The sequence below is a fragment of the Juglans regia genome, chromosome 6 (assembly GCF_001411555.2).
Source record: "Juglans regia cultivar Chandler chromosome 6, Walnut 2.0, whole genome shotgun sequence".
Lineage (NCBI taxonomy): Eukaryota > Viridiplantae > Streptophyta > Magnoliopsida > Fagales > Juglandaceae > Juglans > Juglans regia.
Window position 1 is genome coordinate 12,459,184 of NC_049906.1, and position 16,010 is coordinate 12,475,193.

The following is a 16,010-nucleotide window of genomic DNA, read 5'->3' on the forward strand; positions in this document are numbered from 1 at the left end:
CCCATGATAATGCTTTTGTTTGGGAGATTAGCTGTTCAATGTCTTGCAAGTCATTTTCCATAGTTCAGGAATGGTTGGTAAAGTTAAAGGTTCTCTTAGGTGGATTTATGGTTGACGTTAATGGGAAGGATTGTGGGTAGGGCTGTAAATGAACCAGTCTACTCGATAGCCCGCTCGGTACTCGCTCGGTTAAACTCGAATCGAACTCGACTCGTGAAAAAAAAAAGCTTGTTCGTTAAAGCAGATACCCGCTCAAATTGTAAATGACACATACCCGATAAAACTCGACTCGACTCGACTAAGGCTCGTTAAGGCTCACTCGTTTATGCTCGAATCGACTCGTTAGCCCGACTCGATTAAAACTCATTCATGTATTGATAAATATATACACACACATATATATGTAGTAACTAATAATATAAGCATACCACTTTTATAATTAAATATATAATATGTAATCTAATGACTTGTATCTATATAGTGAATATATACTTCATAGGCATATTTTATAATTTGTATAATAATTAGTAGATAAAATTTAATAATTTTATATACTAGTATATGAGAACCATATATGACATAGACATATAATATCATATTAAGTGTATGTATTAATAATATATGTAGGCATATAATATATTGTTATTTTAGATAAATATCAACTAGTTAGATATTAATTATTTATAAATTTTTTAAAATTTTATAATTCAATAGAGGTTATACTTGTTAGTTGTATAAATTCAATATTAGATTTTTATTTATTTATTTATGAATTATTAAATCTTATTAAAAACAAATACACAGTTCAAGCTCGAGCTCGGCTCGACTCGAACTCGTTTGTGGGACGAGCTCGAGGAGCATTTAGCTTATCGAGCTGAGCTCGAATGAAGAATAAAAAAAAAAAATCTCGAGCTCGAGTATATTGAGTCGAGCCCAAGCTCGGCAAGCCAAAGATCGGCTTGACTCTGCTCGTTTACAGCCCTAATTGTGGGTGTTGGATGGTTTGTGAAGATGATAGATTGTGGGTGTTGTTTGGTTGGTGAAGTTGAAGGTTTGAGTTAAGTTTGAGATGCTACTAAGAGTAGAGAGACCCATATCTAGAGAGAGACTAGTTCGGAAGAGTAACTCTCTTATTATTATTATTTTGATTGGGAGCATCTTTGATTCTTTCATTTTTAACCCTTTTTCTTTTATTTTTACTCTAAAATCTAAATAGATTGCATGTCGCATTTAATTGAAATTAATAGATTCAGCACACCGCACTAAAGATAGTCCTTAGGAAGGTCCAAACATAAGCACCTAGGAAGGTCTAAATAGATTTCACCTTTTTTCCATCTCCAACATGAGGTCTCCCCATCTCTCTAGTGAGTCAAGCCCGTCCTAATTGGATGATCATCTCTTTCATTTCTAACCAATCCATCAACCTTAGTCTTCATTCTGCGCAACTCCTTCTGCATTAACTCTTACCTGACATTGTGCACTTATTCCATTGTTCTGTAGTCATCACAATTCCCACGGCTACTAAAACGAAACTAACCATTTTTCTACACACCTCACCACTCTCACAAATCTTTCTTTCTTTTTGTAAAACACCATGGACCCTTCTCAAGTGCAACTTATGATCAATTTAAACCCAACCCCAAAATGGAGTGACTTGAATCTTGAACTAGAAAATGAACTTGCATTGCAACTCTCTACTCTTGTGTTGATTGGTCATATAGTCTCATCCAGGCCGTTGAACAAACAAGCACTCCATGCAATGATAAAATCATTATGGAGCTTTCCAGTAGGGCTCAATATTGAAGATTTGGATGTAATAAATTTTTATTTACATTCACATCAGAACTAGAAAAGCAATGGGTCTTGGAGCAACGTCCCTGGAACATCAAGGGCTTCCATATGCTGATCTGAGACTGGCCACCTGGTTTAAGTTTGCAATAGATCAATCTCAAGATGTATGTATTCTAGGTGCAAATTCATAGACTCCCTCTTGAGTTCATGAGCAACCAGAATGCTAAAAAAATTGCCACCAAGCTAGGAAATTTCATGCAAGTTGAGAAGATTACTAGCCCAGGACTTCTGCTTTGAAAATATATGCATATATAAATTGAAATAAATGTTGAAAATCCACTGCTTAAAAGTTTTCCTCTGGTTCGTAAATGAAGACCGGCCATTTGGATCAGCTTCATGTACGAAAGTCTTTCGAACTTCCACTTGTGGGTGTTTAGGGCACATTCAGCAAGAATGTCCAGTTCTGCAAACGCAATCAGTGTTATCCAACTTTGGGCCTTGGATGCGTGCTGAGAACCAAGTGATAAGAAGGAACATCCATGTTGATAAACCCCTATACCCCTCATAGTCAAGGTCCATAGAAATCGTGCACTTTGATGCCAATCCCTCAGACAAGGAGACAAAATAGGTTTTTCCGTTAAGCTGATGTAAGGGAAAAGGAATAATACATTAGCAGTAAGAGCCATGAGACATGGAAATCTCCAAGACCTGGAAATGTCATTGCACTAAACTAGAGTTCAACAACAGGATGAAGAAACACGATGAAGAAGTTCTATCAAGGAGGGGGAATTGCATGAGCATACGCTTCAGAGATCTTTTCACTGGGAAATGTGGCAATCAAGTAACAAAGGAGACAAAAGCAGCAGGGACGGGTACAAAAAGTCTTTTCCTACAACCAGATTTCGAATCAACAGCATATGCCAGGCCTAAGGAGATTACATCAATCAATGTAATTTCAACCATTCAAAATGCTAAAGAAGATCTAACGGCTCAAGTTGCGCCTCCTTCATTAATCAACAACCCAAAGGCTTTAATTCACATCAGTTCGAACCACAGTGCAATGCCGGCAGATCAACAAAAACCAATGGGTCAAAAATTATTTCATCAAATCCTAGCCCAATTTGAGAACCTCAAAAGCCCAATGGACCTCAGCCTTACAAATCACTCCCTTTCTCTATTGGCCAGCCCATCTAGAAAATCTGTCCTAGCACTAAGACCCAACCCAAAAATAGGAAGCCCGTCGCAAGCTGTTTTGAAACCCAACCTAGAATCAAAACCCATCTTCTTCCTTTAGCTTTCAGAACACCGCAACCACCCAAACCCTAGACATTCACTGCACACTTCCAACTAAAACCTATGTGGATCTAGATAGGTTCGAGTTTCCTCAAGAGAGATCAGAGGAAACAACATTTCTTGGAGATGGAACTAAAGGGAGACTCAATGGAGATGAGGATGCACCATTTGCTGAGTATTTCTAGCCAACAAAATCCAAAAGTAATGAGTCCTAAGGGAGGAAATAAAAAAGAATCAGATTCACACCCTATTAGAAGGAAAAGACCATCTTGGGTAAAACTACTTGTTCTACCTTTCTACAATCTCTTTGAATTACTAATGAGGCTAAAGTGGCAGGGCTGAAACTACCACCAAGCCATAAATGAAGGTTTTATCCTAGAATTGCAAGGGTCTTGCCTGACCCCTTGCAATCAGAAGATTAAGGGCAATGATCAGGACCTATAAACCTGATCTAGTCTTCCTTTCGGAGACAATTTTGACTAATGTGAATATCTCTACTATTATGAATAGGTTAGGCTTTTCGATGTATATATTTGCTCCCTCATATGATAAATGGGGAGGACTACTAGTAATGTGGATGTATGGTTTGGACTTAGAACCTATTCTTGTTCATTGTAATATAATTTCAATGGTTGTGTACGTATCCTTCCCACACTCCTTGGCTTATTAATCTGATATATTGCCCTGCTCAAAACAGTAAAAAAAAACTACTTTTTTGGGAAAAATTAAATTATGGTGTGGACAATTTTGATGGACCTCAACTAGATATTAGTGACTTTAATTCTATTATGCGTCGAAGTGAGAAAATAAGGGGAAGACCTTTTGCTAGTTCTTCAAACTCGAGTGGTTTGAGAGTTTATATGAATAGGAATGGAGTGATGGATCTAGGATACCATGGGCCAAAGTACACTTGGACTAATAATAGGTATGCTATTGGTCATATCAGAGAGGTGCTTGATAGGGGTATAGTAAACCATTCTTGGATGGATCTGTTTCCAAACACTATGCTTCAACATCTACCTATTCATGCTTCAGATCACTCCTCTATCTTTCTTGATACTTCTAGTAGGAAGTTTCATAAAATTGGTTTCAAGTTTCATAAAATTGGTTTCAAGTTTGAGTAGTTTTGGACTAGGGACCGCACTAGTCAAATGGTCATTCAAAATGCTTGGAACAATCGGTTTGTGGGCAACACAAGCTACATCCTTCTTAAAAAACTAAAAGTGGTCCAAAAAGCTCTAAAACACAAGAACGAATTCCACTTTGGACATATCCAGTCTTCCATAAAGGATACTAACAACTCCCTCTTGGATATTCAAGCTAGAGATCCAAACCCCCCAAATCTTGATTGAGGAGGCTGATCTTAAAGTTAGATTGAATGAACTTTTGAAAAGAGGAGATTCTTTAGAAGCAGAAGTCCAGACTATAATGGTTGACTACCATTGATCTTAATACTAAATTCTTTCACTTGTCAACTACAATGAGGAGGCGTACAAATTCCATTGACAGCATCAAACTTAGTAACCAAAACTGGACTTCAGATCAAGAGGTCATTCAAACCACTTCCTTGGAACACTTCAAAAACATCTTCACAACAAGCAATCCTAGGATTCAACCTGAGTTGGAGGAAATTTTTCCTTAAAAACTTACAACCTCTGACAACACCCTTCTTTGTGAAATCCCTACTAATGTGTACTTTAAGGTAAATTCCTTCTAGCAAAACCCCTGGTCCTGATGGTTTCATTGACCTCTTCTACAAGAACTATTGAGAGATCATTAAAGTTGATTTCAAAGCGGCCATAAAAAATTTCTTTAGAAGTGGTAAACATCTCAAAAAAATTAATCATACCCATATTGCACTTGTCCCAAAGACCAATAATCCCAATAATGTTCACCAGTTCAAGCCAATTAGCCTTTTAAATGTTTGTTACAAAGTCATAGCAAAAATCTTGGCTAACAAACTCAAACAAATTCTCCCTAGGTTCATCTCTCCGTACCAAACTACTTTTATCCCAAGTAGAAACATTCAGGAGAACACCATTGTTGCTCAAGAGGTTTTTCACTTCTTAAGAAAAAAGAAAGGAAAAAATGGTGTTATGGGTATCAAAATTGATATGGAAAAGGCTTTCGATTTCATGGAATGGGGCTTTATCTTCAAAATCTTGGAAAGCCTTGGATTCCATGCAAATTGGATTAATTGGATCAAACAATGTATCACCACAGTCTCCTATTCTGTGATCATCGATGGTAATCTTTATGGTTACATCAAACTAACAAGAGGATTGAGGCAAGTTGAACCCATTTCTCCCTTCCTTTTCATTCTCAGCACTGAGGTTTTATCTAGGTTAATAGCGAAAGAAGAAAGGTTGGGTCATTTGAGGGGTGTTTCTATCACTAGAAATGGCTCCCATATCACTCATCTTCTATTTGCAGATGATCTCATTCTCTTAGGTAGAGCTACCACTCAAACTACCTCTAGCTTCAAAAGTTGTCTGGAAAAGTACTCCTCATGTTCAGGACAAAGGGTTCACATTCAAAAGTCCTCCATTAAATTCAGTGACAACACCTCCCCTAGACATAAGTTTGAGGTCAAGAATGTCTTCGACTTTAAAAATGCCTCTTCCGGCATTAAATATCTTGGTTTCCTTCTCACTTTTGGCAACTCAAAAAATATTAACTTCCAAGATATCCAACAGAAAATCTCTTTCAAAGTAGCAAGTTGGAAATTGAAATTATTGTCTTAGGCTGGTAGAACTACTCTCTTAAAATCCGTAGCTAATTTAATACCCTCATACTTTATGGCCACTACCTCTATCCCAAAGAATGTTGCTAGTAATATAAATAGGAATTTCATGAAATTTTAGTGGGGTTTTCCCTGGAAAAAAATCATAATCTTATTCTCAAATCCTGGAAGTCTATTTGCAGACCAAAATCTATGAGTGGCATGGGAATTAGACTTGTCTCAGATTTTAATAGAGCTTTCCTTTGTAAAATTGGGTGGCATCTTACTCTGGGAAGTACTAATATTTGGACTAAAATGCTTAGTGACAAGTATTTGAAAATCACTTCCTTTCTCAATGCTTCTCAAAGACCTACAGACTCATGGGTCTGGAAAGATATCCTCAAGCAAAGGGAGTTTTTAAAAACCAGTCTCTATTACCAGATCAACAATGGTGTTAATACTAATGTCTGGGAAGACCATGGATCCCCATTGTCCCTCAATCCTCTCCAATTCCAAAGGATAACTCAATCCACATGGATCCCACTCTTTAAGTTTCTGAATTGATGATGGAAGAACCGAGAAGTGGAGCACCATTCTTCTACAAGCTCTTTTCCAATAAAGCTCTGTGATGGAGATTTTGAAAATCCCTCTTGCTCAATACAATTACCATACCATTGCTGATAAGCCTATTTGGAGTCATCATAATTGGAAAAAGTTCAGTATCAAGTCAGCTTATGCTACTATTGTTGGGACCCTAGATATGAACTCCAACCAAAATTCCACTCATGCTAATCCTTGTAAAAAAACTTTGGAAGATTAAAATTCAAGATAGGTTAAAATTCTTTTGTTGGAAGGTCATGAGCAACATCATTCCTACTCAGTCCCTTCTGAAAAATTCATTTCCAATGCAAAATGATGAAATACAATGCCCCATCTGCAACTTTGGTGAAGAAATCCCCTCTCACCTCTTTCTCAATTGCACTTTTACTAGAATTTTGTGGCGCAATTCTTTTTAGTCCATGAATATTTCTATTTTGGGAAACAATAATGTGAGTCAATGGCTTAACTGCATACTAGTTCCATCAAGAGAGTTTGGCATTCCTTTTATTGATGATCACTACTTCCAGATCTTTGCTATTATTGCCATGGATGGTATATGGTTCCTAAGAAACAAAATTGTCCATAATAGTTTTAAACCTGAGATTCATGCTTTTGTGTCCTCTAATTTAAGAACATATAAGAAATATTGTGACGCATGGGGCAATAAATCAATTAATATAAGTCACAACTGGAAAGCTATCCCAAAGGACCATTGCCTATTAACTGTTGATGTTAGTAGTTCGAGACGTGGGTAGAACTGCTGCAGCCATTTGCAAGAAGGAGGATGGTTCTATTATTTTTGTGCAAACTGAACACATTCACTGCCAAAATTCCAATAATGGGGAAGCTGCAGCATTGCTGTTAGGGTTACAGGAGGCTAAAAATAGAGTTATTGAGAAAATTGTGATTGCGGGGGACTCTTTAAACACTCTTCTAGCAATCAAAGATTCAAATGCCACTACGGATTGGACAACTCAGCCTATTATTTAAGACATAAAGTTTGCTCTCTTATTATTACAAAGTTGAGAAATCTGGAAAATACGTTGCACCTTCAATCGATATGCGCATTCAATTATGCAGTGGGCAGCAACCAAAAACCTTTTTGAAAGCATGCCCCCAATTTCTATTTCACCTTCAATGCTAAATTCTCATAGTGGGAAGGACCCACTTGCTTATGTATAATTTTTATTCTAGTTGTACTGTTGTTGTTTTGGAAACTAACATTGTTTTATTATAATATTAGAGGTGCTTTTCTTAAATTGTTTTTCTTTAAAAAAAAAAAAAACCTTTCAAAGGCTACTGTGCTGTAGAATTTTATGTAGTGGCCAAAATTGAAACTTTAACCTGCACAATGGATTTACTGCTACGAAGTATAACTATATATATATGCAGCATATGTTGTTTTTCTTCTAATTTGTTTGCTTCTAATTATTTTTTTTCAGCATAGTTGATTTGGATATGGATGCTTCACTTACTGGAGACGATCATCCATAAGGGGATGCCATAGTTCCTACACTGACAAGCACTTCCACCCTTAGACTCATACCTAGAACAGCTACTTCTTGTGCAAGTAGTCAAGTTCCAATAGATACAGAAGATGAGGGCAGTCGATCGATTACCATGACCTAGTAAAACAAAGTCGTGGACATGGGAACATTTCATAAAAATTATAGATGATCGTGAGAATCTGCAGGCAAGATTTCACCACTGTAGGCAACTTTGTGGTTGTCATTCGAAGAAGTAAGGCACCTTTGTATTCATAGCACATCTTATGGGCTGCCAACGGTATAAGATACACAACGGGTTGGTGGCCAATGATCAGACGAAGTTTAGTTACGAAACTTCTACGGCCACTAATGGTACACAAATTAAGAAACTATCAATCACTCAATACAATGAGAAGATGTTGAGGGATTGCTTGTGAAAATAATCATCTGTGATGAGATGCCTTTTACCACCATTGAAAAAAAAGCTTCCGTAAATTTGTGCCCACTCTTGAGTCATGATTTTTCATGCCTTCATAGTATACCGCGATATGAGATTGTTTGAAGAGGCATACCAAGGAGAAGGCAAAGATGAAAGAGATGTTTATTACCATTGGTCAGAAAGTGTCATTTATGAATAATACATGGACACCCATAAACAATGTCAGCTACATGTGTATCACAACCTATTTTATTGACAGTGAATAGACATTGGACAAACGTGTTATTAACTTCAAAGAAATTGTTAATCACAAGGATTTGTCTATTGGGGGAGGAGATGGATGATTGTATAAATGATTGAGGGATTAGAAAAGTGTTTTATATCACAGTTGATAATGTCAGTGTCAATAACACTGCAATTGATTGGTTTAGGTAGAATACGACAGTAAAAGAGTATATCATTCGTGAGTAAGAGTTTATCTATGTTCAATGATGTGCTCATATCATCAACTTCATAATTGCCGAGGGGTTGAAGGAGGTTGATGATTCTATTACCAAAGTCTGCAACTTTGTGGGATATGTAAGAGCTTTCCCCCTAAGGCTTGGCAAGTTTAAGGCAATAACAGAATAACTTGAGATCTCGTTTCGACTTGATGAAACTCTACATACATGATGTTGCATGTAGTGCACAAGTACTAAAGAGTGTTCAAGCGAATGGAGGTCGAAGATAAGAGCTCGAGGTATGCTTTATTGGAGTCAAAAGGGGGGAGAAGGGGGCTCAGTGCGCCTAACATAGTTGATTGGGCCAATGTGAGATAATTTGTTCAATTTTTAAAATTATTTTATGACATAACTATGCGGATGTCTTGTTCTAGATATCCTACTGCAAACATGTACCTAGATGAGCTCTTGGAGTTTTATGACCACTTGCAGCAGAGTTGTACTGACACTATCGGATTGTTGAATGTTATGGTTATGAGGATGAAATCTAAATATAATAAATATTAGGGGATGTTGAGAAAATAAATAGATTAATATTTGTAGTTACGATCCTAGACCCCCAATATAAGTTGGTTATTGTAGAATTTTAGATTAGGGATGTCCTATGTGATGACAAGTCTGATTAGTTTATTAAAGAGCTGAGATGTGATAGTGATGACTTATGTAACCATTACAATAGCAGTGGTCAGTCTTCAACCGAAGGTGGTAGCTCCTCACGACCAACTAGGTCGAAATCTTCCTTAGATGACACACATGCACCGAGTTCATTTGTTTTAATGCAACGGTTTCATCAAATCCGTGCATCGAGGAATATTATGTAGTGTAAGTATAAGATTGAGCGTTATTTTATGGAAGATGTCAAGCCACCTAGTGATGTATTTCAATAATTTACTTGGTGGAATGTTAATTCCACCAAGTTTTCAGTCCTTTCCCGAATAGCCCGGGATGTGTTAGTCATTCCTATCACTGCAGTTGCCTTTGAGTCAGTGTTTAGCACCAGAGGTCACGTGTTGGATGCTTATTGGAGTTAATTGTCTTCGACCACCGTGTAGACCCTCGTTTGCATACAAAATTGACTTAGTTCAATGCCCAGTGAACTAGATACCGTCAATGCTGAGAGTTATACACTTGAATCTAATAACTTTAATAACTTTATGCTTATAAGTGATTATTTACATATTTTGAATGTTTTAATTATTTAACTTATAATTTTTATTATTGTGTAGAGCTAGATGTGAACCCTAGAATAATTGCGGATGACTGAGACAGACGCACTGTGGGATAGAGAACCCCCTTTATTGGTGAGAAATGAAATACAATTAGCAAAAAAACCTTTTTTTTTTTTAGTTTAAAATAATGTTTTAGCTCTAACTTTTTTTTAATTTCCAAAACAATGTAGGATGCTTGAGATTGGAGGTTGATGGTGCTACAAAATTGAAAACTATTGTCAAATTGTAATTAGTAATTTGTAGTTTTTTGCGTTGGAGGTCAGAGGTGGGTTTTCCAACTCCATCGGAGTCGGAGCCACCCCCAACCGAGTGCTAAGACTACGAGTTGCCAATGTTTGAGCTACACAGGGGTAACGCTGGAATTTAATCAAGAAAATGTTTATTTTATAAGTATGTTATTAATACACTACCTAATACCTAATATTAAAAGAGAATGGGGTGGATTCTACTATGAGAAAATTGATTTTTTCATGTGAATCTTAAATTTTTCTTATTTAAAAAAATATATGAAATTTGAACACTTTAAAATTGTATAAATCATGTCCTCTATATATTATAAATAAAATTGTTTTATATTTCTTTTATAAATGACATTATTCTTTAATAAACTACAGATTTAAGTTTTTGTTTGAATTTAATTATCAAGTGAGAAAAATTAACACATAAAATCGATCCTATTATATTTATATTTAACACGTCAGTTTATTTTCGTGGATTTGTTTTTACTAAAATATTTAGGTCCGTTTCGATAGTGAGATGAGATGAGTTGAGATGATTTGTAAATAATAGTGAGATTAGAGCATTGGTAGAGGCTTATGCATCTTCATATTCATCTTCATATTCGTATAGGAAAATTCTAGATACCATTCTATCATCTTATTTTTATCTCACTAAGTAAGATGTGACATATTTATTATCATTAAATTATCATTTATTGCATGTTTCTTTATAATCTAATGGTATTGAATATGCAACATACTACTTAGTATGATCAAAATAGGATGAGAGTGTGGTTTATATCATTACTCATTTGCATAATATCTCCTCAAATTGGTCTGCATTGGATTATGAATCTTTAAAATTTTGCATAACTATGAACAATATTTCTTCAAAATTTAAAGAAATACCATTCGCTCTCAAAACATTATTTTACTGTTTTTTCTCTCTCCTACTCTCTCTCTCTCTCACAACAACAACGCAAACAGAAAAATTAAAGAGGATCGAATGAGATTGATAATTACTTATTTGAAGCATATCAAGAAAAAAAAAATTTAGGAAAAAAAATTTAAAAAATAATATTTTATTATTTAATTCAAAGATGTTAATATAATGTAGAGAGTTTTGTTAATATGTAAAATGCATATGTATATAAAAAACCAATATTAATATATATATATATATATATTTTGAAATAAAACCAATATTAATATTGATCTATGTATCCGATCAACCTTTACCTTCCGCGAATTTTGTACTATGGCAGAGGACACATTTGCCGTGTGGCGAATGTTTATTGGTGGTTGCGTGCAAGCCGTTCTAGTGGCACGCATTACAATAATGAGCTGACGAAGTTAAACATACCAAACGTCGCCGTATGCGTAAAATCTGTAACCGATTTCATTTCAGAGATCTCCCAGAGCGGCACGGCTGTAAGAAAGAAGAGACGATGTCGTTAGGTGGACTCAAATAGCCAATAATTTTCTTTCCAGAAATAATTGAGTTGGAAAATTTCGTTGGGCTTGCTCTTCTTTCTCAGGCTCTCTGTGCAACATCCATGGAGTCGAAAGTTTCGACAAAAATAGCTAAGACCTCTCTTCAGAGCCCGAAACCTAAAGAAAGAGACCTCTTGCACCACCTCGAAGCCTACCTCGCCAAGCGAGATGGCGTGGACAAGCTTCTCAAGATTTCCAGGTACGCCACCAAGATCATCCTCGCCTCCTCGGTACTCCCCGAAACCCTTACCCTAACCGGCAGACTGAAGAGCTTCGAGACCAGCGTGGGGCTCAGTCGGAAGGCTTTCCGGCTCGGCAAGTTCGTCCAGGACCTGAACGCTCTGAGGAACTCCCATTTCGATTCGAAACAAGAACTCGTCCTCTCCATCATCGCCAATGGGGGCGAGGGCCTGTACTACTTTGTCGAGCAGTTTATTTGGCTTTCCAAATCGGGTCTGATCGATAGCAAATACTCGCGTAATTTGCAGAAAATCAGTGCCTGGGCCGAGTTTATCGGCTATATGGGTAGTCTCTCGTTGAAATTTATGGATTTAAAGCGGATTAAGGAAGATGAGTTGTGTTTGGAATCGACTATTGAGATTGCGGTTACGAGGGGAAATGGGTGTCTCGAAGAGGAGCAGAGGTTGAGGAAATTGAGAGAGAAGAAGCTGATGAAGAAGCTCTCTATTGTTCAAGATTTCGCTGATGGACTAATGGCGTTGGCAGATATTCGTGACGGGAAGGGGCGGCTTTCGGCTCCGCTTTTTGTTTCATGTGCGGGGCTGTTATCGGCGCTGATTAGCACTCATAAGAACTGGGTGTCTTGCTGAGTTTGGTGGCCTTTTTCGCAAGGTATGATTGCGGGGCACTTGTGGGTTTTTCTTCTAACGTTTCTAACTTTTTAGTTGATTTATAAACTTCAGGATTGGTAATCCGCAGATTGGGTGAGACAGAAAGATAACTCTGTAAGAGAGACAAATGTGAGCACCATGAAGGTTACCCGGTTCTTTTACACAGTTCTTTCATGAATAAAACTATTCAGGGATAGTTGATCAATATGATTCGATTTATTTTAGATCGGCGTATTTTAAAATTGTCTGATCAGACTGATTAGAAATGCCCAAAATTTTAGATAAGTTTTTATATCTCTTTTATTGTAGCTTACAAATTTGAATTTGGATTCATCAGTTAAAATGGAGTTAGCATGGCGTTGATTAGATGGAAGAAGGAAATGAGTTTAAAAGCAAAAACTATCCATTGTTTCCCTTGTTTCGATGATGAAGGCAAATTTGACGTTGTTTAGAGAAACATATTCTGTTAGGAATATAGGATGTTTGGTTATCCCCACCATCTTTTCTCCAGGCGCAAACATGTAAAACACACTTTAAATGGGCTTCTTTTCTTTTCATTTTGGATCATTCGTTCCAAATGAAGCCTTTATATCTTTACTTGATTATGGGAAAAAGTAGTAGTAATTCACCTATGTAGAAAGAGTATGGATTAAAACAATTAGGAAAGGTCCATACAACTATGGCAGTTGCTGTTGGAGGTTTCTGCAGTCCTCAAAGTAGGTTCTTGACCTTGGGATAATTTGGGTTGAGGTTTGTTAGTCTTAGTTGTGATATGAATTGTGAAGAATTTACTTATAAAAAAAAAATGAATTGTGAAGAAATTCTTCTATTGCTGAATACCATTCTAAAACTTGAGGTTCTTCAAGTGGATCCTTGTCATATGAGTTAATTTTTCATTAACTTTCTCTGGTAGAATTTAGGTCTCTATCTTATGTAGACTAAGGGCTAGTTTGGGTAGTGGAGTATTCATTATTTTATTATTACGCCTACTTTTCACTACTATTCAATATTCTATTATTATTTTTTTCACTACTATTCACAGAATATCTGATATCACCTCAATACTCAAATGCAACCTAAGAGCTAAAGTTGGTAGAAATGGATCTATGGCACTCAACCTCATGAGTCATAGTTTGTCTCGTTTGGATGTTGAGATGAGATGAGATGAAAAATCTGTGAATAGTAGTGACATAGTTTGTGAATAGTAGTGAAATGATTTGAGTTAAGGTATTTTATGGGATTTTGGGAAATTGGTACGAAAAAGTTAAATAAAAATATTATAAAGTTAAAATATTGTTAGAATATAATTTTTGTTTTGAGATTTAAAAAAGTTGAATTATTTTGTTGTTTTGTTTGGAAGTTTGGAAAAATTGTAATAATTAAGTAACGATTAGATAAAAAAAGTTAAATATAGGAAATTGAAAAGTGTTTGTGTTAGAAAAATGTCATCCCAACATCCAAACGGGGCAACCGGACCAAGAGCTAATTGTTTAAGATTTCAGGGTTTCTGTCCAATGCCTGCTTCTAATTACTAAACTATAAAGAATTTGTTTAACCTTCCAAATTTCGGTTTTTAATGTGGTGATGGATTCTGTCTTTGAAGTTTGAACCTTTTGTACTTGTTCTTTTCCTTCTAGTTATTAGGGAGGTGGTGTCTTATATTTAGATGAAAAATGCTACTTTGCCCACTCCATTTGCCCCCTCAATTTGACACCTCATGTATTTTATTTTATTTTTAATTATTTGATAGTTAAGGAAATGACTATTAGTATATTGATATTTTTTTTATATTTTTTAAAAATATTTTAAAATGATAAAAAATATGAATAAAAAAATAAAAAAAATAAAAATGAAAGTTTGAACTAGCAATAACATAGAGTGGTGCAAGCGGCAGAGTAGCTAACCCTATTTAGATTATCATATTTGGGAGCTGATATCTAGTTTCATCTCACATTCCACAAGGTTTCTGTGATGGGCATATTTTTCACTGAAATTCATGTCTTTGCCCCCACATCACATATTTCACTGCCTAACAATAGATTGAGTTGGTTTTACCCAAACATTCAGTGAAGCTAAGATCATAATTCAGCTGGACTGAGTAACAATTGAGAGGGGTGGGCTCCTATATTTGTGCAGGTTCCTGGAGATTCTGTCTTGGTGGTTCCAAACCTTTCCCATTATGTTGAGATTCGAGTGCACCCATTAAAATCTCTGAGGCATTGGAATGATGTTATATGATTTTGGATATCATTTTTCCTCACCAAGTACAATTTGTGATGCATTTACATCAAAGCACTCCAAGTACCCCTGAGGATTGCAGAATTTAGACTTACATCTTCATCTTGAGAATTTCAGATGATCTTTTGCTTCTCCATTAGCATAACTCAACTTAAAAAAGCCTAACCTAACAGCAGCTCAGCCTAGTGTAGAATGTTCTCATTTCTCAAAACATTGGCTTTCCCTTCCAATGGGTTGGCCTCTTCCATCAATGCCTGCTCATCATGAGGACATTCTACAGGAACCTCTCTTTCTACTTCAGTCCAAGAAATAAACACCTCGTTTGTTTTCACAATTCCTCTCAACCCATCTCATCTAATCATTACAACTTTTCTAAATTTTCATACAAAATAAAATAAACAACTCAACTTTTTTAAATCACAAAATAAAAATAATATTAAAAAAATATATTCTAACAATATTTTATTCAACTTTTAATTTTAATTTCAACTCATCTCATTTTTTTTTATATAAAAAAAAAGAGACGAAGGCCAGTCCATGAGTGACTCCCGCCAAGCTTTATTAAAAAAATCATCACTTATGGCGAATGAATACCGTGCAAACAAAAAATCAGCACCCCAAACCTTATGAAAAAAAAACAAAACAATAACGAAGCACCAAAACAAATCTAAAAAGCCACATTGTCAAGTTCTAACGTGCGGCAAGTCCAGTTTGTCCAACCTAAGCATACCCCTTAAGGTTCTCGATAGCGAACTCCAATTCGTGTATTGCTGAACAATCCCCGCCTCCCCTTGTCTCACAAGATAGTCTGCCGAACCATTACCTTCTCTAGGTTGATGTGCAATAGTGAAATGAAGTCTCAACTCATTTTATCTCATCTACGAAAACAAATGATAAAAAAAAAGGTATGTCTCTTTGAACTTTGAAGTCATTCTCTGCGGATCAGAATTGAGGAGAGCAGGGAAATGGACAATGAAAAGCATGGTTGGTTTCAAAAGATTTTCAAGGATTTTTTTCGCTTTCAATCCAAACATCTTTTAAATTAGTTATAAAAATATATATAAATATATATATATATATATCTTTTAAGTATACACCAATTTTTCATCTCTAAAAAAGATCATCTAATTTTATGCCTAAATTTTTTC

At 35.9% G+C, this 16,010-nt stretch overlaps 1 protein-coding gene across 2 annotated transcripts; it reads left to right on the top strand.

The window, feature by feature from the left end:
- Positions 1-11,702: 11,702 nt before the first annotated feature.
- On the top strand, positions 11,703-12,848 carry LOC108995520 (peroxisomal membrane protein 11A). Of its 2 annotated transcripts, none has more exons than XM_018971097.2 (2): positions 11,703-12,625; positions 12,697-12,848. In XM_018971097.2, exon 1 carries the CDS (start codon positions 11,836-11,838, stop codon positions 12,601-12,603), a length of 768 nt encoding a protein of 255 aa, XP_018826642.2. In that variant the 5' UTR covers positions 11,703-11,835; the 3' UTR covers positions 12,604-12,625; positions 12,697-12,848. The 2 variants fall into 2 exon arrangements, with proteins under 2 accessions (XP_018826642.2, XP_018826641.2); XM_018971096.2 differs by having other exon boundaries at positions 12,713-12,848.
- Positions 12,849-16,010: the final 3,162 nt, after the last annotated feature.